The sequence below is a fragment of the Xyrauchen texanus genome, chromosome 8, assembly GCF_025860055.1.
Source record: "Xyrauchen texanus isolate HMW12.3.18 chromosome 8, RBS_HiC_50CHRs, whole genome shotgun sequence".
NCBI lineage: Eukaryota > Metazoa > Chordata > Actinopteri > Cypriniformes > Catostomidae > Xyrauchen > Xyrauchen texanus.
In genome coordinates, this window is record NC_068283.1 from 7,789,735 (window position 1) to 7,813,537 (window position 23,803).

The window sequence follows — 23,803 nt, forward strand, 5'->3', positions numbered from 1 at the left end:
ATGTTTCGTACATGTTTTTAAGAGGTTTTGTCATTCTGGCAATCACTTGGTTTCTACTTCTACAGCACATGCATCACATACATTACGATTGGCTATTGTGGGGCCACGTCTCACAGCAGTTTCACATTCACTGAACACAGACAAATTGCTTGTTTGTGTTAAATTTGTCTTTTATTGTTTTGAATATGGTTTTGGATATGAACCGGATGTGAAGCACATATTTAAACTATGTAGAGTAATAAAGCAGAAGATATCAACACTGTTAAGTGATGTTATATTGTCCTGACTCAATACCTGGTCCTTTTACAGAAAGTTCTGGGAGACCTTCATCTCCATCTGTCATGAGAACCACAGCCTCCACGGCATCACCTTTGACCAGATTAAGATCCAGCTGGAGGCCCTGGAGCTAAAGAAGACCTATGTGCTGAATCCACTGGCCCCAGAGTTCATCCCCCGGGCCCTGAGATCACAACACCCGCAGGGGCCCAGCAAACACCCGCACTCTTCTCCCAAGGTGCGAGTCTTTCTTTCATCCCGTTTATGATCAATTGCAAATACTGTTGCAGCATGTAACAAACTACTGCAATCGCATTACTTTTACTATAAGTTCATTTTTGTTTTTTCATTCTTCAGTTTTGCAATTTATTGAGTTCCTCTTCCATATTACACGGTGGATCTTTTAAAGGCACCTTTAGCGGAAACACAAATCCTGGCATTTCAAATGGGCCAATTTTATTACTGTCCATCTCTCGTGCCTCCATGACAGTCGCTCACAGCATCGGCTCAGATACAGTCAGTGGCGTCCACGGCAGAGGGTTTGATATGACATGCTCTAATGTGGAGTCATGCTCTCGCTCTCCCGCTGACATTAATGAAAGGTTTTGCTTCTCCGAGCTGCAGAGAGCATCCATTTAAACACGAGCGAGCTCTTGCACCCTCAAACGAATAATATGCCAATCAATCATGAGCCCTGAAGGGCAAGAAGGTAAACATGTCAGAATAGATGGGTTAGGAGAGACTCCACTTTCTGTTTATCAAGTTTGTATCTGTTTTTCTCATTTCATTTGTTCAACATGATCTGTTCAAAGTTGAATCGGCTGCTTGGTTTACTGGAATTAAAACATGTCTTGGTCGTATTTTATCCCAAACTCAAAAAAAAAGAGAGAAAGGAAATACTAGATGGTTGAAAAACTGATGGTTTATTTACTATTAATTACATAAATTCATTGTATACATTTTCTGGGTAATAAAAAGAAATGCCTACCAAAATAAATGAAATTCAAAAAGATAATGCATTTAGAAATATGAATTTTGAATCTATCATATAAGCTTTTGTTTAGAACTCCAAAGACTTGTGCAAAAGTGCTAAATAACTTGACGCTTGGTGTTGAAAAAAGGTTATCGTGTTTTTATCGTTTTTATTTTGTATTTGCCTTTTAATTGTGATATTTATTTATTTTTTTACAATTTTTCTCCCAATTTTAAATGCCCAATTCCCAATGTGCTTTTAAGTCCTTGTGGTGGTGTAGTGCGTGTGGAGGCTTCACGCATCCACCGGAGCATCCATGCTCAACCACGTGCCTCACTGAGAGTGAGAGCCACATTATAGCGACCACGAGGACGTTACCTCATGTGATTGTAACTTCCCTAGCAACCGGGCCAATTTGGTTGCTTAGGAGACCTGGATGGAGTCACTCAGCACGCCCTGGATTCGAACAAATGTACCCCAGGGGTGGTAGCCAGAGTCTTTTACCAGTGAACTACATAGGCCCACTTTTAATTGAGATTTTGACAATTTGGGCTGTCACGTGTTCAATGGATCAAATCCGTGTTCAATGGATCAAATCCGTGTTCAATGGATCAAATCCGTGTTCAATGGATCAAATCCGTGTTCAACGGATCCAATCCGTGTTCAATGGAAATATGTTTTTGTTAGAACAATAAAAGCACTTTTGTTGCTCTTTGTTAGTTTTTCAAAGCATAATTCTTAAGCATAGCAGTTATCTGATAACAAAATGTGGTAATTGTCTCTCTTGTACAATAACCACAGACACTGTAATTGGTTTAGTCCCTCGCTTCACAGGGGTTTCCCCATTTTTGAGCTGTAATTTCACAGGCTTTGTACAGAATGGTGTTCATCATGCGCCATTGAAGTAAAGAGCGTGATTATGCATAACCGTCAGTTCTCAGGGACCATTTTGCGTGCAAATGTGCTGACCTCAGAGCAGCGCTGCTTGGCGCTGCCAGAACTCAAGTCAGCAGAGCCTCTGAATTGCCCGTTGATGCTGTCAGCGTGTCATTCTGCATGCACTCAAACCACATTGATCTGTTTTGAAAAGCCTCGCATTCCCAACGGACCACATCAATGGACTTTTGATTCGGAAGTCGTTGGCAGCACACACACAAAAAATCCAAGCCTGATTGTTTTCTCGTATGTTGCAAGATGCAGTTCAGGCACCAAGGCTTTGTTTAGTGAAGCAACACATTTTTACAGATTTTCAGGTTTTTTGATGTACCCGACTCAAATACGTTTAGTTGTTGGTAGTAGAGGTCAACCGATTAATCTGCCGGTTTTTTTTGTGCATTTTTTACATAATCGGCATCGGCCAATATCCACGCATATCAAGCCGATTATTAGGCAGGCGCATCTGTGGGCAGCCTAGTGTTGTTGTGGAACACGTGTTCGACGCACACTGCCCCTAGAGTCATTTTCCAGCAGAGTGAGCAGACCTCATCCAGTGCCTAAGGAAGGAGCTAAGTTCCTTGGAGAGAACCGTAAGGGTTAAGTTTGTATAACTCCTTTATATTTATAACTTTTGATATGTTACTGCCAACTTCAAGAAAAAACGTGACAAACCCGATAGTTGACATGACGTTCGGCTACTTTGGATATTGATAGCGTAGTTGAAGTTGCATTATCACAGCAGAAGGGTTGCTATCATGTCACAATAATTAAGCAAGAATTTTGCAATTACAGACAGTGAATCTGACACTTTTATTTGTTCTGTTTGTGTGTCTTATATTTGAGAGGGTTGTCACTCAATGCAGAGAAATAAGTAATAAAAATATACCAACGCACTATAGGCTATTGAAGGACTGCTTTGGTAAGCTCGGGCGTTATCGGTTCTGCTGTCATTACTGGAGAAATTAAGAAAATACATGTATTATTGCTATAAAGAGAAAGTTATTTTATATCGCCAGCCATTTCTATGTATAATAATATGAAACCATTTGTCTGTGATGCAATTTAGAGAGAGAGAGAGAGAGATCTCGCGCACAGCGAGCACAAAACAGCCCAGCATATAATGAGTGACAGAACTAAACATTCAAACATAGCCTGGTTTAGATCTGTGATTATTAGTCTGATTTTATTTTAGATTTCGCCTTCCAAAGATTATAAAAAGAATATTTATACATAAGCCGCATTCTGTCTAGCACAACATCCTTCCCTTCACAGCGGTGCACTGACATTTCTCCCTAAAACTCAAACTTAACGTCAGAATCAGCACGATCGGTGATTGTTGTAAAATGCAGTCTCGCTACTGTTGCTAAATTGCGGGATGCATTTAATAATAAAATAGCGCAAGAGATACCGTTCCCAAGGTGGCGCGCGCTCCGAAACACACCGCAAAGAGACAAGCAAAGTATAGGATACTTTGGGTTTCATGTGTCTAAACGATCAACTATACACAAAAATATGTCAAAACGACCGACTTGGAGATTCACTTAAACACAGTTTATGTCTTAAATGGACGTAGTTATGGAAATAGTTGGGAGAAAATATGCTGCATCAGGAGTCTATTAGATCTGAACTCGGTCTTAAAGGGGAAGCATCCTAATAAACATGTGACGATTGAGCCATTACTGCGAATCAAACAACAGAAGGCAAAGAGAAAATCACTTACAGCTCTTGAATGAATAACTTCTGCATTAATAAGCATTAATATATCTATGACAAACTATGCAGTGTTATTTTACAATTGATTACTTTATTAGATTTCTTTTTAGACCACACCTGAACAGTAATGTTAGTAAACCTTCCTGAAATAACATTTTTATATATATATATATATATATATATATATATATATATATATATATATATATATATATATATATATATATATATATAACAAAAAGAACTGTTAAGAATACTGTTAAAGTACTGGATCGATAAGCAGTATCGGTAAGAGTAGTTATACCATTAAAACCTTCACGATACCCATCCCTAGTTATGCCTGTGCTTCTCTTGGATGCTCTGAATATTGGATTACGTGTCTGGATTGCCCCGTAATTAAAGCTGCATTTGGATCTCAACCTTCGTGTCTCGGAGCAGTTCGTAACACCTGCTTTGTTTATTTAATATATTTGTTATACATTATTTATACATTTTTAATTTAAGTGTACAAGTGCAGATTGGTCAAGTGTTCAATAAATGTATTTGTTGAAAAATTTTGTCTATCTTAAGTAATTATGTGTGTTACATTTTATCTTTCAAATAAAAGGTTCAAATAAGAGGTTAAAAACAAGCACATATCGCCAAATATCGGCCTAAATAAATCGGCAGCATTAATCGGCCATCGGCCGACCCGGATTTCAAAAGATCGACATCGGCCTGAAAAAACCAATATCGGTCGACCTCTAGTTAGTAGTCTGAACAGCGAAAAGCCACTTTAACTTATTTTTTTACAAACACGATCCAAAAGACAGCCATACGTGGTTTGAAATCTGATTAAAAACTGATTGTTGGACATTTTAGCAGTCTGATCAATCGTATTGGATTTAAGTTTTTTCAACTGTGTCTGAATTTACACTTGTACACTCACATGTGCCATTCACTTGGTATCAAGTGTGTAATATAGCTGTTTGTGCATGTAAAATGTCTGTAAAGTTACGAAGCATAAAGTCCATGCGAAAGGGAGTCATTCTCTCCCACAGAAAACACTGCTCCTGATCTGCCTGAAATGCCTGGTTTGCTGTCCAGCCATTACTTCCGTGACTTAGTGGTCAGTATGCAACACATTTACATAATGCCCACCTCAGGAATGCACTGCTCAGGAAGCCTCGGGAGCTGAAACCGTTATGGTAAGGGCGTTACATTTCCGACACGCTCAAAGCGGTTGCCCAATCACAACAGACTGGGCCAGCTGACCAGTAAGAGCAGACTGGGCTTTCCAGAAAGGAGGGTAAATCTGAGCGTTTCAGACAAAGGGTGAAAAGAGGTGCAGCGACAATGTACAGTGTGAGAAAAAGATGTGTTTTTGAACATTAAAGCATGTAAGCATATTCTAGTAGACCCTCATAATGAAATTATGAACCTGTAAATGAGCATTATATGGGCTCTTTAAGAAGCACGTTGAACATGTAAGAGTGCGCATTTATTAATCTGTTGCATGTGCGACTAAATCATTCGGGCTTGTTGATTTTCAAGTTTAATCTTGTTTTTTTTTTACTATAAACCACAGGTGCATCTTTATAATAAGTAATATTAACACACTGCTCATCTTTCCAGTTATCACTCAGTTTTCCTTTGAGTCATCCATGCAAGCGTGCTCTTATTTTACTTGAGCTCTGCTAGCGTGGAACCAAATCCCCCTGACCCACATATCAAGAGCATCTCAGACGGTATCTGCCCAACCAGGCAGATGTAAAGCGCAGTAACCGTTTTGACAAATCAGTGCGGCCTCACGGCAATGCTCTTGTGCAGGGTGACAGTCTGCACAGAAGCGTCTTAACCCTGTGGCTATAGTTAGCAAACTGCAAGACCCCTTCCCCCTTAACATACTCCTTCATCCTCCAGCTCTGATTCACTCAATCCTCCTCTTCCTCTCCACAGGCAAAAGGACAGCTGGCCAATCACACAGAGCCCTTCCCCCCTGAAGGCTTCGGTAAGTGTCTCTCTTTGACCTCTTGATTTTGAAGGCCTGAACATCTTCACACATTTGTCAGGCAGGTCTTATTTGGGCAAGTGTGTTCTGATTACATGTTTTGTTGCTTTGAAGTCCTGCAGTGTAGGGTTAAAACTATATCGTATTTACGTCTTATGGTCCAATACCAGCTAAAGTACCACAATGCCGAATTGTTTGAATGCATTGTTCCTTGTAGACCATATTCAGAATAGTAGCATATTTAGCTTTTGATGGGAATGAAAATGAGGCTGTGAGCGATTAGTGTCTTCAGTGGCATGAGCCACAACCACCAGCTTAATATTGTGTAGGTCCCCCTCGTGCCTTCAAATCTGCGCTAACCCTGATTATATTCTTCTCACCTTGTACAGAGTATCTGAGTTACGGTAGACTTTGTCAGTTTGAACCAGTCTGGCCATTCTTTGTTGATCTCAAGACGTCATTTCAATCCACAGAACTGCATAGAGACTGTTGCAAGTGAAAATTACTGAAATACTCAAACCAGCCAGTCTGGCACCAACAATTATGCCACTGTCCAAATCACTGACATCACATTTTTCCCAATTCTGATGGTTGATGTGAACATTAACTGAAGCTCCTGACCCGTATCTGCTGATTTTATGCACTGCACTGCTGCCACATGATTGGCTGATTAGATAATCACATGGATGATTGTTGATGCCAGACTGACTGGTTTGAGTATTTCTGTAACTGCTGATCTTCTGGGATTTTCACACACAAAAGTCTCTAGAATTTGCTCAGAATGGTGGTCAAAAACAAAAAACGTTCTGTGGATGGAAAATGTCTGGTTTATGAGCGAGGTCAACAGAGAATGGCCAGACTGATTCAAACTGACAAAGTCTACAGTAACTCAGATAACCACTCTGTACAATTGTGATGAGAAGAATCTAATCTCAGAATGCTAATCTGTGATCCGGGTTGGCACTATTTTGGACCTACACAATATAAGCTGGTGGTTTTAATCTTGTGGCTGATTGGTGTAGATTGCATTTGATTTTTACAACTCAAGTTTTTAGTCTAAATGAAACATTTTGGAAAGATGTTTTTTTTTTTTTTTTCGGCAGCTGAACATTCAACACAAATTTTACATACCTTCATATGGCAGACTCTTTTATCCAAAGTGATTTACAAAAGAGGAAAACATTATATGTGAATTATTTTAAGGAGACAGTGGTACATTACAAAGTTTTACTAGCATCAGAATAGTAGAATTCAAGTTGGATTAAAGCGATTATTTTATTTAATTTAATTTTCAGTTTTTTAGTGACCGGTTAAGTGCTCATGGAAAAGATGTGTTTTTAGCCGTTTTTTTGTAGACCGAAAGTGAGTCAGCTTCATGGATGGAGTTGGGAAGATCATTCTACCAATGTGGTACAATGAAGCCGAAAGTCGGGGAAAGTGTTTGCTGCCTCCTTTGTCAACACAAACCAACGTACAACAAGGACACATTCCTAAACTGACCGCAGGCTTCTAGTGGGCGTGTAGCTCTGCAGAAATTATTTTAGGTATGCTGTAGCAGATCCAGTGACTGTTCTGTATGCCAGCATCAGAGTCTTGAATTTGATACGTGCATCAACCGGCAGCCAGTGGAGAGAGACCAGGAGAAGTGTAACATGTGCTCTCTTTGGTTCATTAAAGACCAGATGTGCTGCAGTAACACTAGTTTGAACAATAGTACAACCCACTGAGGAGACTGTCAGTCTATCTCTCAGACTCGTTTTCATTACTGTCAAAAATTCAATATAGCACTACTCTGAATAAGGTCTGTAGCAGGAATAAAATTGAGTGGATATAATGTAGAAATAAATAAATAATATTCTTATTTTAATGTAAATTAAATTATAATGTAATTGTATGTTATATACAGTATTTACACTCACCGGCCATTTGATTAGGTACACCTGTACATCAGCCAATGTATCAATTCATGCAGATATGGGTCAGGATCTTCAGTTAATGTTCACATCAACCATCAGAATGGGGAAATATGTGCTCTGTGATTTGGACTGTGGCATGATTGTTGGAGCCAGACGGGCTGGTATGAGTATTTCTGTAACTGCTGATCTTCTGGGATTTTCACACAACACGAGTGTTTAGAGAGTGGTGCGAAAACAAAACGTCAGTTCTGTGGATGAAAATGTCTTGTTGATGAGAGAGGACAACAGAGAATGGCCAGACTGGTTTGAGCTGATAGAAAGGCTATGGTAACTCGGATAACCCCTCTGTACAATTGTAGTGAGCAGAATTGCATCTCAGTATGCACAATAAGTCGAACCTTGAGGCAGATGGACTACAACAGCAGAAGACCACGTCGGGTTCCACTTCTGTCAGCCAAGAACATAAATGGAGGCTGCAGTGAGCCCATCATTTGTGTCACTCAGTAGAAATCCAGATTTGTCAGATTAGGCGATGTTTTTGCAGTCGTCTACTGTTATTGCAATTTTCTATTTATATATATATATTCATTTATCTCTAATTATGATACTAGCATTTGAAAAACACTGTGGCAGACAACTATTTTGAGGCTTGGGTACCCTAAACCATTATGGCATCAGTATACCATGAAACACTGCTCAGTAGCTACTTGGAGACAATCAAAACAATATCAATTTACCCTTTTATTATATTAATATCAAGCAATGTTAATAGGAAGTAATGTGACCGAGATTTCAGCAACTGTATTAGCTGCTCATGAAGTGGATATTTTCACATCCCTTGACCTCTGATTGTAAAGTTAGATGTTATTGGTGTGATTTGACTTTGCTGTCAGTACAAATCGAGGTCATTTGTTTGTAGAGCGCTGCTTGAGTGTTTGTCCAGGCAGAAAGACGATGAGAGAGACAGAGGGACAGAGGAGTCCAATAGAGATGAGATCAGTGAAGTGCATCCAGCTTACTTCCAGCCTCACTTCTCGGCTAATCAAAAAACACTCCCACCGATAAACTGTGGCAGCAGTGCCAATTCTCGCTGAATTACTCCCTTGGATTGTGGTGTGTGTCTGGCCAAATGGCTTGTGTCAGGTGTGTGTGTGTAGTTTGTGCTGATTGCTGATCAGTGGAAGTGGGGTTCTAAAACGAATGCTCACTTGAAAGCAGAGATGACCCTAAAATTGGTACAGATTAGGGTGTGTTATAGGGATGGGCGATATGACAAAAGAATAAAAAAATTTTTTTTACTTAAGGACGATTTTCAATTTTATTTTCCTACGTTTAAAGGTATTTTTCAGAAAAGTAACTCCAACATGATGTTCCTTATTAGAAGGCAAGGCAACCTGGTTAGAAAAAATGTACGTTTTTTCATTCTAAAAAACAAAGGTGTTTAACAAAGTGCAACACACAATGTTGTCAACGGTGTAAAAGTAAAATAAATTAAAATATAAAAAAATAAAATAGCACAGATGTTCAGAAATAATAGTATAGAATCAGAAACCTTCAAAATACCTCAAGCCAATTTAGGTATTATTTTTATCTAAATCAAGTCTAGAAATCAATATCTAGAAATTGTTATGTTTATCTAAGAGTATTTTTAGTATAGCAATCAATTTGTATTTATAACCATAAACGCCTACAGATATCAGGTCCAGATATCGGAAAAATTTCAGTGTAGTTGAAAACGCAAGAAGCAAAATGCTCAGTTTAAAATAACGATGTCAGTCAGTGATGTAACGTGGCGCCCTCTAGCGGTACACGCTGAGCAGAGCAGCAAAATGAAACGATATCGCTGTTTGTCGAAATGAATGCTTTGCTTCCTAAATGTTGCCTATAAATGCTGTACATTTGAAACGCATCACAGAACAAAGAAATAATTGCTGATCTATCTTTATTCATCATGGTAAAAGGAGATGTGGATGGTTCTCCCATTTATAGCCCATCCATTAAATGATTTGATATGAACACCCATAACTGTCATTTATGTTATAACACTTAATTAGAAACACATTTCTGTTGACATCTCAGCATATGTAGCATAGTGCTTCATGACATAGAACAGTTATTGTTTGATTAAGCCGGTGTAAACATGGACTAAGTATACTAACAATCACACTGTACAATCATACTGGAAATATTACCAGCTTATCGGTCTCCGAGTTGTTAACCTATGTTACGCTGGAGCGTGCAAACGCGCATATTTCCACAAAAAAAAGCTTGTCAGATTTTGGGCAGCATCAAGCCAAATGCTGTGAACATTTGTTTTTCTCTTTTATATTCATCCATTGGTAAATTGACAGTGTATCCAGCTACAGTGTCTACTAATATGTTAAGCAAAACCTCGATTCCATGATTTAAAAAAGTGTGTTAGAGCATAGAGTTTCATACTAGAGCATTTAATACAGAACTGTATCTTGTTGACTAACCCCATGTCAGAATATGTATACTTCCCTACTATATAGTATGTCAAAAGCAGTATGTCAAGTAATTAGTATAAAACTGTAGGCAAGTAATGCCTGGATGACCTGCTATATCCGCTGAGATTCATAAGTGCACAAGCACTGGACACTTTACTCTTCCATAATGCCACAGCTACATCCTACGACCACCTGCATTCCTAAAGAATGTACTTTATTAACGGTCGAAGTAAATCAATTGCAGTCCATAATCTGGCGGTATGCAAATTCAGATGTAGTTTAAGGCTCATTGGTGCAAAAGCTATTTTCCAAATTGGAGAACATACTGAGGGATGGCACTCGAGTCAGGATAACAAGGGCTAAGAATAATTTGAATTTCGTTTGCTCGTTGAAAGTTAATTTGCTAGCAGTCTAGGCTAAAAGTGGGCACAGGAGTTTGCGGTTAACACTTTCTCACCCCTGTAAGAAATGGAATTGCAATATATTGCACAGCCCTAGTTGACAATAACAAAAAGGAACAGATTGGAAAGGGACTAGGGAAAGAGTTCAACTAGAACTTAATAGAATTATTATCATGTCATATGTGATATGGGCAAGTATTTTTTTTTTGTCTTAATTTGGTGCTGAAATCATAAATCAACTATAACCATAAAAACTGAAGTGAACATTGCTTTCTATTTTGCAAAATGTTTTATTAACATCAGCTGACCTTTGTTAATTGTTAGATGAGTGCTTATAGCTTTTTGATTCTTCTTATCTTCTGTATGTCTTCATCTCCAGTTCAGCCCAGTGCTTCAGTGTTGATGGGGAACCCCATTCAGGCCTTCACCCCACCAGGAGCAGGAGCTCCAGCCTCTGGCAAATCCCCCAGCCCTGTTCAGAGAATCGACCCTGGAGCCAGCATCCTGTATGTGCCTGCTGTCTATGGAGGAAATATGGTCATGCCCGTGCCTCTTCCGGTAAGCTCTGGACAAGCTTCCCTTACACCTCAACTTGGGTCATAACTTGGGATGTGTACAAACTTTTTTCAGTTATTTGTCAGGAGTTGGGACTCCAGTTTATTGCAGTGGATGTGCGTCAAACACTACTCAAAATAACAGGGAATAAAGTGCACAGTAAAGCTATAAGCCTAAATGGCAAAAACATAGATATTCAAATGATAAAATCATTTACTTTAAAGTGAGGCAGCAGATGCGTGTTGTAAATGTGGAGTTACAGTGGCAAGACAAATTATGTGAGCTGGTTTTCTGCATTAATTGGTCAAAAATGTGATCTCATCTTCATCAAAGTCACAAGTATAGAACTTTTTACACCATATGTTGTGCTGCGTGTTCTTCCCAAACAATTCAACCTTAGTTTCATCAGTCCACATAACAGGGAAAGCAGAGAAACAGGCCTGGATGGATTTCCAGTATTCCAACAGATTGTCTTTCCGGGAAATTGTAGCTTCATCCAGGTATGCATGTACCTACAAACTAGCAAGAAAAAGAAAATCTTCAGGCGTTGATGGTGTAGTAACTGGCTCCAATTGTTTTTAATTTTTTTTTATAAATCTTATTTTCTGGAAATGTCTAATAACGAATTATGATTTAGAATGATTTTTAAAGGCTTATACCATGGCCTACCTGTGATAAGTTTTCGGTGTTGATTTGCTCTTCCAACAAGACATTCTCCTCAAATTTCTTTCATACATGTCAGGCAGTGATTCTGTTTGGGTCGTCTTCTCTGCTGGATTCATTGTGCTGACATCTCTGCGCCGATCACCACTGCCCATGATTTCATCCATGAAAGCCTTCCTCTTCTTATCCTTGTCAAAATAACCGTCTTTGTATCGGGCATCGAGCATGGTTGCAGCTAAATAAAATGGTTTGCATTGCACACCATTAAAACAATCACTGACTGCTTTCAGTAGGGAACTTCTGGCTGGCTGCATGCCTCTTTCTGTGTCACCGATCTTGCCAAGCAGCCGTGTCAGTGCCATAATAGCGGGAGTCTCATCAGCTGCAGAGGCCAACTGGTAAACTTGGAACACCAAACTCTTCCGTCGCTTTTGTCATATTGCGTGCTTTGTCTCGTAGCGCTACATGCACCTTCTCTTTGGGGATATTCCACTTCTCAATCGTCCCTTCAAATACAGGTGCAATCGTTGCTGTTGTGTGAGAGCCTAGGCACTCTTGCGAGAATAGAATTCAAAGCAGCAATAGGTCTTCTGAGATCTCTTTTTTTGCAAGGCATGGATGCCTGGTTTGCCAACTCTTGACTCTAATTAGCTTTTGTTGACGTCATTAGCCTAGGGGTTCACATACATTTTCCAGCCTACACTGTGAATGTTTGTATGATGTATTCAGTGTGTAAAAGAACAATATAATAAACTAAAGTAACAAAGTCCTTGTCACATAAAAACCTTTTTGCAACTTGATCTTCAGAAATTTGAATTGTGACACCTGTGCTAAAAAGCTAGGCACAGGACATCTGTTCATCGTGTGTTTACATATAAAACAATTAAAAAGTACATGTGAACCACCCCTATATTGGGTCCCATCAGTCTTTGGCCAGGTTGCAGATCTCAATTTCATGTGCAGAATAACCAAATAGTGATTTTGGTATTAGAATAGAGGCGTATAATAAATGTGGACTATCTCTGCCATCCCTAGACATAACCAGTTCTGAGCTTTTGCCCTCATTACTGGTTATGATGAGTTTCCTTTTGAAAATTCAGCTGTATGTTTGGTAATGAGGGCTGATCACATTGATGTAGTTTTATGGGTCACGGTCATAGCGGCACCAACTAGCAGCAGGGAGTTATGGCACTTTTAACAGATGTTGAAATAGTCTGTGTTTACATAAATTTGTTTAAAATTCATTCATATTAAAATTTCTGATTTTATTTCCGTCTAGAATAATTTCTCAATTCGCGATTTTTCGGAAAACCTAATTTAAAGAACTAGTCCTATGCTGTATGTCCGATTTACTCAAAACCCTGCACGTATGATCTAGGGACTGTCCTGACTAAAAAGAAATTGGATTTTTGATAATCAAATTGTTTCCAAGATGTTCTTTAATTATTTGGCCATGGCCTAAATTTTCTCAATGGGCTATATCTTAAAACATAGTCCAAACTTTATGAAACTTGGGAGACATTCATACCAAAACATTGAGGATGCATGCACAAATTTTGTTCAGTATTGCCGCAAGGGGGCGCTACAGCTTGAAATTGCTTAAAACTCTGCCTAGGAGTTTGATATATGCATAATTTTTGGGTCACGTGCTATCATACACTTACAAAAACGATTAGACAAATGAACAAAAATGGCCGCCAGCAGCCAATCCAATTTTAGCAACTATTAACTTGCGTTATGAATCTTTGGTAATAACTTCCGAAGCGTAAGGGCTACAACCAAAATTCTCTTATTCCTTGAGTCAAGACGAACAAAACGTTTATCTCTGCCAAAATCTGCCATTTTTAACTTTTTGAAAAAAACATATTTTTGCAAACTCCTAATAGGCCGTTTGTCCGATTTGCAAAATCGTTTCTAAAATATAAACTAATTAATTATTTGGGCACGGCCCTAATTTACTCAATGGCCTATATCTTCTGAACACAAAGTCCAAACTTTATGAAACTTGGTATACATTCATACCAAAACAATTTGAGGAGGCATATAATGTTTTGTCCAATTTCGCCCATAGGGGGTGCTACAACTAATAATTCCTTATAACTCTGCAACCGCTTGAGTGAAAATGTTGAAATTTGGCATGCATCATCTTTGTCATGTGTTAACAAATACTTACAAAAACGATTTGACAAATCAACAAACATGGTCTCCAGCAGCCAATCAAATTTCAGTAGCTAATAAATTGCACTGCGAATGGCCATATTTTATAATTGTTTCATATACCAATTGTTTCTTCTTAATCCATCTGTGCCTGCAATTCATTTGGTCAGGTTCTGGCCATACATGCTTGGACCCTGATGATTGAAAGACATTCAGATAAAACGTTATTGGCGATCTTACAACACTTAAGTTACTGGTATTGGCAAAATCCAATATTGATCAACATTTTCTATTAATTTCACAAAAACTAATTTAGTCTACACTCCACATGAGCAATCCTTTCTAGGGCTGAGTTTCAGCACTGATTTCCAGAATTGATTCCTATGCTGATTTTAACTGAATCATTGGTAATTTTATTTAGGCATAATTTGACAACATACACTGCCTTTTTGTTTGATGGCTGCTCCCAAGATTGTTCATTCTTTCAAAAGATTTGGAAAACGTTTCTGATGTAAGCTAGTTCAGAGAAACTTGATGTAATGAGACATCGGGATGTGTGCCATATATAATGGTTTGTAAATCTTCACTTATCCATTGAAAAATGGCATCGATAACCAGATTTAACCGATGGAAATCTGATTGTGCAAAAAAAAGTCTGCAATTAATCAGAAAATCAATCGTTTTACACGGTTCTTAGTTTATTTTCTTAAACACAATGTATCCTTGCATGACACTCACCTTCTTTTCACCAGTTGCCGTGGGCCGGCTATCAGAGTCGATTTGCCATGGATCCTCGCATTATGAGTCATCAGGCTGCTATGGCCGCATATAACCTGAACCTGCGGCCAGCAACAAATCGAGCTTCACCTGTGCTGTATGGATTCAATCACCTGTCTCCTCTGGGCGTGAACCAGCAGCCCACTGACAAAGAGCTGCTACAAGAGCCTAGTGGCAATGGTATAACTCACAAATTACAGGAACTGTTTCTTAACTGGTAGGGCTTGGAGCTAGCAATGTCAAAGTCATGGGTTTGAATCCAGGGAACACACAAATGTATAGCTTGCATTTATGTTACAGCACTTGTTTATTTATCAGTAAAATGTTAATTATGTGATCTATAAAGTTGTCAATCAACATTTTGAGGAAGGTCAACTTCTAGTTGTGTATTACTGACTCTGAATATTCCTTTTAAAGTAATGCATTTCACATTAGCTTGTTTGACAGTGGTGCATTGGCCTCTGCATTCCCATGTTCATTTTAAAAGTTTGTTTGAACATTTTCTTTAAACTTTGTGAGCTCTTAAGGTTGGTCTCTCATATATATACTTTTTGGGCTCTGATGTGCTGATTTGCTGTCGTTCTTTAGGGAAAATCGACATTAATGGAAAAGCAGAGCATTGCAGGCTGCTAACCCCTGAGAGGAAAGCCCCTGAGCTGAAAGAGAAACAGGTACCATCTATCCACCCGTTCCCTTGTTAATCTAAACATCTATCATACATCCTGCTCAGTATAATGTTGAATAAATCAGAGGAGGCATCCACTTTACATCTGTGGAACATTTGTAACATCGGTCATCCGTCTTCAGACATCCCCTACATTTTCAAAACACTTCAGTTCTCACCGTCCTTTACACTGTCCATTACTGTCAAACAGTGTTGCCCACACAATTCTGTTTTGTCTACCCAGAATAGCCAAGATAGTAGAGGTCGACTTATATTGGATATGCAACTACTGTTAACTAAACTGGTGGAAAAAGATGATTACAGATTAATCGATTAAGATTCAGTGGTACAGGAAATACTGCATCATAGTGTCTGTAATGATCAAACTCTCTCTGCTCTGTAGGGAGACCCGGAGTCGGCGCAGAGTAAGAGTCCTGAGCCCCAGTCCAACCTCGGCTTCCCCACCAGCCGCCTCATACTCAAGGACCCACAGGCCCAGAGGGCTCTCAACTTCCACCTGGGGCCCCCGCATCCCGGCTTCCCCCCTCACCACGCTAACAGCCAGTTTCCACAGCAGTATGGTCTCTCCCGACCTCCTCTGCGTATGCAGGCCCCAGTTCACCCCCAGCCTTCCCATTTCCCTCCTTCATTCTTCAGCGGACCTCTGTTGGCCCACCGCGGGCTGCAGTCTCCGGTCCTGGAGGGGGGTGAGGGCTCAATTGGGGCGGTTCCAGGAGGGGTGACTGAGGATCTGAAGGGTGTGGTCAGAGGAATCCCCCCACAGACACACCAGCAGCCCCTGAGACTCAACAGCTATGGAGAGGAGAGTTTGGACACTTTGCTGGGAGGTGCTCTGGGTATGTACATCTATACAAGTAAACTGGCATGGTATAGTTTGTTGCCGGTAAATTTTAGTTCATGTTCCAGGCTTCTTGGGAATTTCCACAATATTGTGACAAGAGATTTGAATTTGACCGTGTAAAAAAACCTGTTCACACAAAGTAAAATTTCCAGCACAACGAACATGCAGAGATTGTAAGATGAAAAATTACATCTGCCAAGTCTGAAATATTCTAGTGCAATGATCATTTATATATATACACCATCATTCTAAAGTTTATTTATTAGAAATTGATGCATTAAATTGATCAAAAATACTGCCAAAAACATCACCAATGTTGTGAATTATTATTATTATTATTATTATTATTATTATTAATTAGGAGTGTGAAGAATACAGCTTTTATTGAAATAGAAATATAACGTAATACATTTCTTTTCTTTTATTCTTGATCAATTAAAAGTATAAAGTGCTGTATCTTTAGTGAATACAATGATAATTTGCTCTAAAATAAAACTAATTTCATATTGATTATAGTAAATATTGTATTGCTTGCTATGGTGAATTGAGTAAATGTGTGCTATTAATTTTAAGTGATCAGACTTACAAGTTTAACCTGGTTGATGATTAAATGGGTGAAAAAATTCCTATAGACTTACATTGAAGGAGGGACCAAAAATATCAAATTCTGGGTGGGCTCCATTTGACTTCACCACCTATTACTCCCTAGCAATCACATAGAACACTCTTGCAACCACATAGAAATGCCCTAGCAATCACCCAAAACACCCTAGCAGCTACTTGGCAAACCCTAGCAACCACATAGAAATGACTTGGCAACCACTAAACAACGTCCTTGCAAACACAGAAAACATTGTAGCAACCACATAGTAATTACGTAGCAACCACCAAGAACACCCAAGCAAACCTTATAGCAATCTGGGGTGAAAAGAGTACTGAAATATCATACTCCAGTAGAAGTACTGCTACTTCCCTAAAAAATTGTTTAAGAGTAAAAGTAGCTGTCCTAAAAACTACTCAAGAGTAAAAGAGTAGCTCATTTAAAAGTACTCATGAGTAGTGAGTATTGAGTACTCCGTTGCAAAACCTATGCCCCTTTATAATGAACACTGTATGCCAACTTTTAAAATACATCACTAATCTATAATAAACACTACATGAATATGATTCCAAAAAATAAAAGGGAGACATGTTGACAGAAATTAAAAGATTAAAAAGTTATTTTCAAGACACTGATCACCAGTTTATGTGTAGGGTCTAAATTTCCCTTAATGCCGACAGAGTGTTATTGTTGTGCATAAAACATGCTCAAAAAATGGAAGGAATGCAAAAAAATGCTAAATAAGTAGGATCACTGGTCATGTCCTGCACAATAGAGGAGGTAGAGCAGGCATGGGAAAAGTTGTTTGGTAAAGGGGCTACATCATGCTTAAAAAGGAATAATTCACCCAAAAATGAAAATTCTCTCATCATTTACTCACCCTCAAGTCATCCTGGATGTGTTTGACTTTCTTTCTTCTGCAGAACACAAATTAAGATTTTTAGAAGAATATCTCAGCTCTTTTGGTTCATACAATGAAAGTGAATCGGTGCTAAAATATTGAAGCTCCACAAATCTCATAAATCGGCATAAAAGTAATCTAATCCATGTGCCTCCAGTGGTTTAATCCATGTCTTCAGAAGAGATATGATAGATGTGGTGAGAAGCGGATCAAGATTTAATTCCTTTTTTTACTATAAATTCTCCTCCCTGCTCAGTCAATCTCCACTTTAACTTTCACTTTCTTGTGTTTTTGGTGATTTACATTCTTCATGCATATCGCCACCTACTGGGCAGAGAAGAATTTCTAGCAAAAAATGAGTACAATATTGATCTGTTTCTCACCCACATGTGTCATATCAATTCTGAAGTCATGGATTAAACCACTGGAGTTGTATGTATTAATTTTATGTTGCTTTTTGGAGCATCAATTTTGGCACCCCTTCACTTATATTGAATGGACTTCTGAAGAAAGAAAGTCATGGGGGGGGCACATTTCCTCCATTTGAGATACAATGTTCAACAGTGATTTAGTTCTTGTATCTTTTGAGCCCAGAAATAGTTCTCATTCTAATGCATGATGCACAATGTTCTGAAGTTTGTGACTGGTGGAATGTTCTATCTGAAGTATTGCTCTACAAATGTTGACACTTATCTATATTTATAAAGGCTAAGCATAATTATAAATTATTTTATCATCTCTACTTTCCTTGTAATTTATTATACCAATTAACACGCTCTCTATATCAGGGGTCAGTATTATTAAAAAAAACTAACAATACGTTTAAAAAATATTATTATTAAAAATGTCACTTTTATTATATTACATTAATTATTTTAAAGCTAATCAAGTTATTCAGCCCAAAATACACGTTTTGTCCCACTGTTTAAATTCACTTTAGACATAAACAATTGTGTTTACATTCAATCCTCCAAGATGGGCTTTGGTGGATTTATAAAGTGTATCTGATCATCTGAACCACATTAGCACTCAAACATTAGCCACCTGTCAATCAAACAACACGCAGCTACAGACATCAGGAAATAAAAAGCCAATAATGTATATTTCATCTAGATTAACCAACCAGTGGTTTTCCTGCTATCGCGATTGATGTAATGAACATCCCTGTTCTAGATGTAGAACATTAATATAGAAAACGACTCAAAATTTTGATCGAGGCCTTCTCTTTTTTCCGATAAACATCTACATAATTTTATTGCCCAGCCCAATTGATAGCATTGCATTAATCTCTCACAGCAACCCAATAATCTCAGTGATAGATAGTTAAATTACAGGCTACGTTATAGACGCACAGAATCTAGTAAACAGACATATGAAATTTACTTCAATATGTTTCTTCAAATTAGAGGCAGGATTAATGCTGATATCTGGCTTGAGCAAGTTAAACTCACATGACACGATCAAGCAGTTGGCCTTTTTCACTGCGAAAAGCCCTTTTTAGGTGTGGTTGTGATGTTCAGCTGTAAACTGTGCTTCAGGCATCCTCCATATCAATAACAGTTGGCACCAGATCTGCAGTTGCCGTTCAAGTTTTTTTTATGATTTGATTTGATGGGATCTCCCTAGCAATCATGTTGATAGATAAAAATAAAATCAGGACAGGGAAGTGGCGAACAGAGACGGTGGAAAAATAGCGCAGTAATAGTATAGTTACAGCACTTAAAATATACTCAAGTAAAAGTATACAATTTTTAAACTATTTAAAGTAAAATTCTTGGGAAAAAGTTAGTTAATTACAGTAACGTGTGTATTTGTAATTCATTACATTACACCCCTTATAACAAAACCTACCAAACACCCATGCAACCTCATAGCAATGTCCTAGCAACCACCTAGAACACCATAGAAACTGCATAGCAACACCCTAGCATTAGACTTTCAACCACTCACAACACCATAGCATTGTGCGGGCTTGCACTACTCACATTTTTAACTGAAGTACACATGATCTGTTTTTGTGAAGACACCTTGTGTATTCCAGTAAGGCAGTGGTCTTTGCATTGTGCTGTCACAGATGGTCAGGGGTCTTCTGGGCTGGATTCTCTGGGCCCTCAGCAACAGCAGCAGCATGCTCGTGTGGACCAGTGGGGTGAACATGCCCCCTTCCTGCAGGCCAGTGTGCCCCCCTTCCCTCTTGCCCAGCAGCTGGCTCATCTTGGTCAGCCGGGTCTGCGGTTCCCACAGCAGCTCCTCAGAGGCAGCTGGGGCCTGAGTCCTGCAGCAGAGGAAGATCCGAGACATGCCATGACCAGGTTAGAAGACGCTCTTGCTTGTCTCCCCTATTTTATATGAAGTTTTGAACCAAATGTTTTATGGTGTTAATGGTATATTGTTTCTTTAATTAAAAAAAAAAATGGGTATGTTTGGAACTACTTAAAAAATACTATTCATATTATTTTTCAAGTGTGCAGTTTGCACAGTGTATTGTGCACAATAAGCAAAATTTCTGTATAAAAAAACCTGATGAAATATGGACCGGAGCGTGGCCGTGCACAGACATTTTTGTGGGACAGTGGCTCAAACTGAAGAAAAAAATGCTTGGAGTCATTGCCCGTTTGGAAGACCCATTTTCGAACCATGTTTTAATATCCTGGCTGATGTCTTGAGATGTTGCTTCAATATATCCACATAATTTTCCTTCCTCATGATGCCATCTATTTTGTGAAGTGCACCAGTCCCTCCTGCAGCAAAGCACACCCATAACATGATGCTGCCACCCCCATGCTTCACGGTTGGGAAGATGTTCTTCGGCTTGCAAGCCTCACCCTTTATCCTCCCAACATAATAATGGTTATGTCCAAAAAGTAAAATTATTGTTTCATCAAATTTCTCAAAAAAGTAAGATCTTTGTCCCCCATGTGCACTTGCAAACTGTAGTCTGGCTTTTTAATGGTGGTTTGGAGCAATGGCTGCTTCTTTGCTGAACAACCTTTCAGGTTATGTCCATTTAGGTTTTACTGTGGATATAGATACTTGTCTACCTGTTTCCTCCAGCATCTTCTCAAGGTCCTTTTGCTGTTGTTCTGCGATTTGATTTGCATTTTTCGCATGAAATCTGTGGCATGGTTAAATTCGTTTTAATGACTTCAACCTAAGTGTATGTCAAATCAAATCAAAATCAAATCACTTTATTGTCACACTACCATGTACACAAGTGCAACAGTAGGTGAAATTCTTGTGTGCAGTTCCGAGCAACATAGCAGTCATGACAGTGACGAGACATATACCAATTACAATAAACAACATACTTACACAACACAATTTACATATCAAATGTACACATACTTACACAACACAATAATTATATACAATGTACAGTAAACAATACACACAATATAGAATACACAATATACAATAAGTGGGAGTATATGAAATATATACAAGTAATTGAATTGAGGAGAATATGTTGACAGTCCAGTGTGAGATTATAGATGAATAAAGTGCAGTGCTAATTATTGATCCTGATAGATCAAGTGTTCAGCAGTCTGACTGCTTGGGAGAAGAAGTTGTCATGTAGTCGGCTGGTGCGGGTCCTGATGCTGCGATACCGCCTGCCTGATGGTAGCATTGAGAACAGACCATGACTCGGGTGGCTGGAGTCTCTGGTGATCCTCCAAGCTTTTTTCACACACCGCCTTGTGTATGTGTCCTGGAGGGAGGGAAGTTCTCCTCCGATGATGTTTCTGGCAGTTCGCACCATCCTTTGCAGGGCTTTGCAGTTGTGGGCGGTGCTATTGCCGTACCAGGCGGTGATGCAGCCAGTCAGGATGCTCTCTACAGTACTAGTGTAGAACCGTGTGAGGATGTGGAGGTCTCAGGAAGAAGAGGCGCTGGTGAACCTTCTTCACAACGGCCTCAGTGTGGACGGACCATGTGAGTTCCTCAGTAATGTGGACACCGAGGAACTTGAAACTGCTGACTCTCTCTACCGGTGCTCTGTTAATGGTGATGGGGCTGTGTACTCTGTCTTTTCTCCTGAAGTCCACTACAAGCTCCTTGGTTTTACTGACGTTGAGGGAGAGGTTGTGCTCCTGACACCAGCGTGTCAGAGTGTGCACCTCCTCTCTGTAGGCTCTTTCATCATTGTCAGTGATCAGACCTACCACTGTCGTATCGTCAGCAAACTTAATGATGGTATGTGATGCCACACAGTCATGTGTGTACAGGGAATACAGGAGAGGGCTAAGAACACAGCCCTGCGGGGCTCCAGTGTTGAGGGTCAGTGATGAGGAGGTGTTGCTGCCCATTCTAACCACCTGACGTCTGCCTGACAGGAAATCCAGGATCCAGCTGCACAGCGAGCTGTTTAAGCCCAGAGCCCGGAGTTTCATATCAAACTTGGAGGGCACTATGGTGTTGAATGCTGAGCTGTAGTCTACAAACAGCATTCTCACATATGTGTTCCTTTTTTCCAGATGGGAGAGAGCAGTGTGTAGTGTAGATGCAATGGCATAATCAGTGGAGCGGTTGTTACGGTAGGCAAACTGCAATGGGTCCAAAGAGGTGGGCAGAACAGAGCAGATGTAATCTCTGATTAACCTCTCAAAGCATTTGCTGATGATGGGGGTCAGAGCAACAGGACGCCAGTCATTTAAGCAAGTGATTGTGGCTTGCTTTGGTACAGGCACAATGGTTGATGTTTTGAAGCATGTGGGGTCTACAGACAGGGAGAGGGACAGATTGAAAATGTCCGTAAAAACACCAGCCAGTTGATTCGCGCACGCTCTGATGACGCGGCCCGGAATGCCGCCTGGGCCCGCGGCTTTACGGATGTTCGCTCGTCGTAACATCCGTAATGCCGGGTTACATCCACAACAGAGACGGAGAGTGAACCAACTTCTGTAGCGTCAGCCACGAATACTCTCTCCGCGAGGGTGGTGTTATTGTCCTCAAAACGAGCATAAAATGTATTAAGTTCGTCCGGGAGAGATGCAGCGATGTTCATGGCGGAGTCTTTATTCAGTTTGTAGTCCGTGATGGTGTTAATTCCCTGCCACATACTTCTGGAGTCAGTGGTGTTGAACTGACCTTCAAGTTTGTGCCTGTACTGGCATTTGGCTTCACTGATGGTGTTACGGAGGGCATAACTGGCTTGTTTACGCTCCTCCGTGTTAGGAGAATTAAAAGCGGAGGTCCGCGCATTGAGTGCCGTGCGAACATCGCTGTTAACCCATGGTTTCTGGTTGGGGTATATCCGTATTGTTTTGGTCGGAACAACATCCTCTACGCACTTCCTGATGAAACACGTTACGCTGTCAGCGTAAACCTCGATGTCGTCATCAGAGGCCGACCGGAACATCTCCCAGTCCGGAACATCTCCCAGTCCGCGTGATCAAAACAGTCTTGTAGCGCAGAGTCTGATTGGTCCGACCAGCACTGGATCGTTCTGAGGGTGGGTGCGTCCCGTTTCAGTTTCTGCCTGTACGCGTGCAGAAACAGAACGGAATTGTGGTCCGATGTGGTGCCAAATGGGGGGCGGGGGAGGGATTTGTAGCCATCCCGGAGAGTAACAATGGTCTAAAACCCGGTCCCCTCGTGTGTTGAACTTTTATGTGTTGGTGGTATTTTGTAGCGATTGTTTTGAAGTTGGCTTTGTTAAAGTCCGGTAACAATGAACGCAGCCTCAGGGTGCGCGGTTTCCTGCTCACTTATACTCCCATACAGTTCCCTGAGTGCCCGTTCTGTGTCGGCTTGTGGGGGGATGTACACAGCTGTGATGATGATGCTGTGAATTCCCTTGGTAGCCAGAATGGTCGACACATAAGCGTGAGATATTCCAGGTCAGGAGAGCAGAAAGACTTTATGAAATGTACATTCCTCTGATCACACCATGATTTGTTGATCATAAAACATACACCACCACCTCTGCTTTTACCAGAGAGGTCTTTCG

General features: G+C 39.9%; 1 protein-coding gene across 1 annotated transcript in view; it reads left to right on the forward strand.

Moving 5' to 3' along the window:
- LOC127647627 (probable helicase with zinc finger domain) overlaps positions 1 to 23,803 on the forward strand; it is a 70,275-nt gene that overhangs the window by 41,037 nt on the left and 5,435 nt on the right. The window contains exons 22-28 of the mRNA XM_052131989.1: positions 310 to 514; positions 5,837 to 5,888; positions 11,053 to 11,231; positions 14,801 to 15,005; positions 15,414 to 15,496; positions 15,893 to 16,346; positions 19,928 to 20,165. Of these exons, the coding sequence (XP_051987949.1) occupies positions 310 to 514; positions 5,837 to 5,888; positions 11,053 to 11,231; positions 14,801 to 15,005; positions 15,414 to 15,496; positions 15,893 to 16,346; positions 19,928 to 20,165 (1,416 nt within the window). The remainder of the gene's footprint in view (positions 1 to 309; positions 515 to 5,836; positions 5,889 to 11,052; positions 11,232 to 14,800; positions 15,006 to 15,413; positions 15,497 to 15,892; positions 16,347 to 19,927; positions 20,166 to 23,803) is intronic.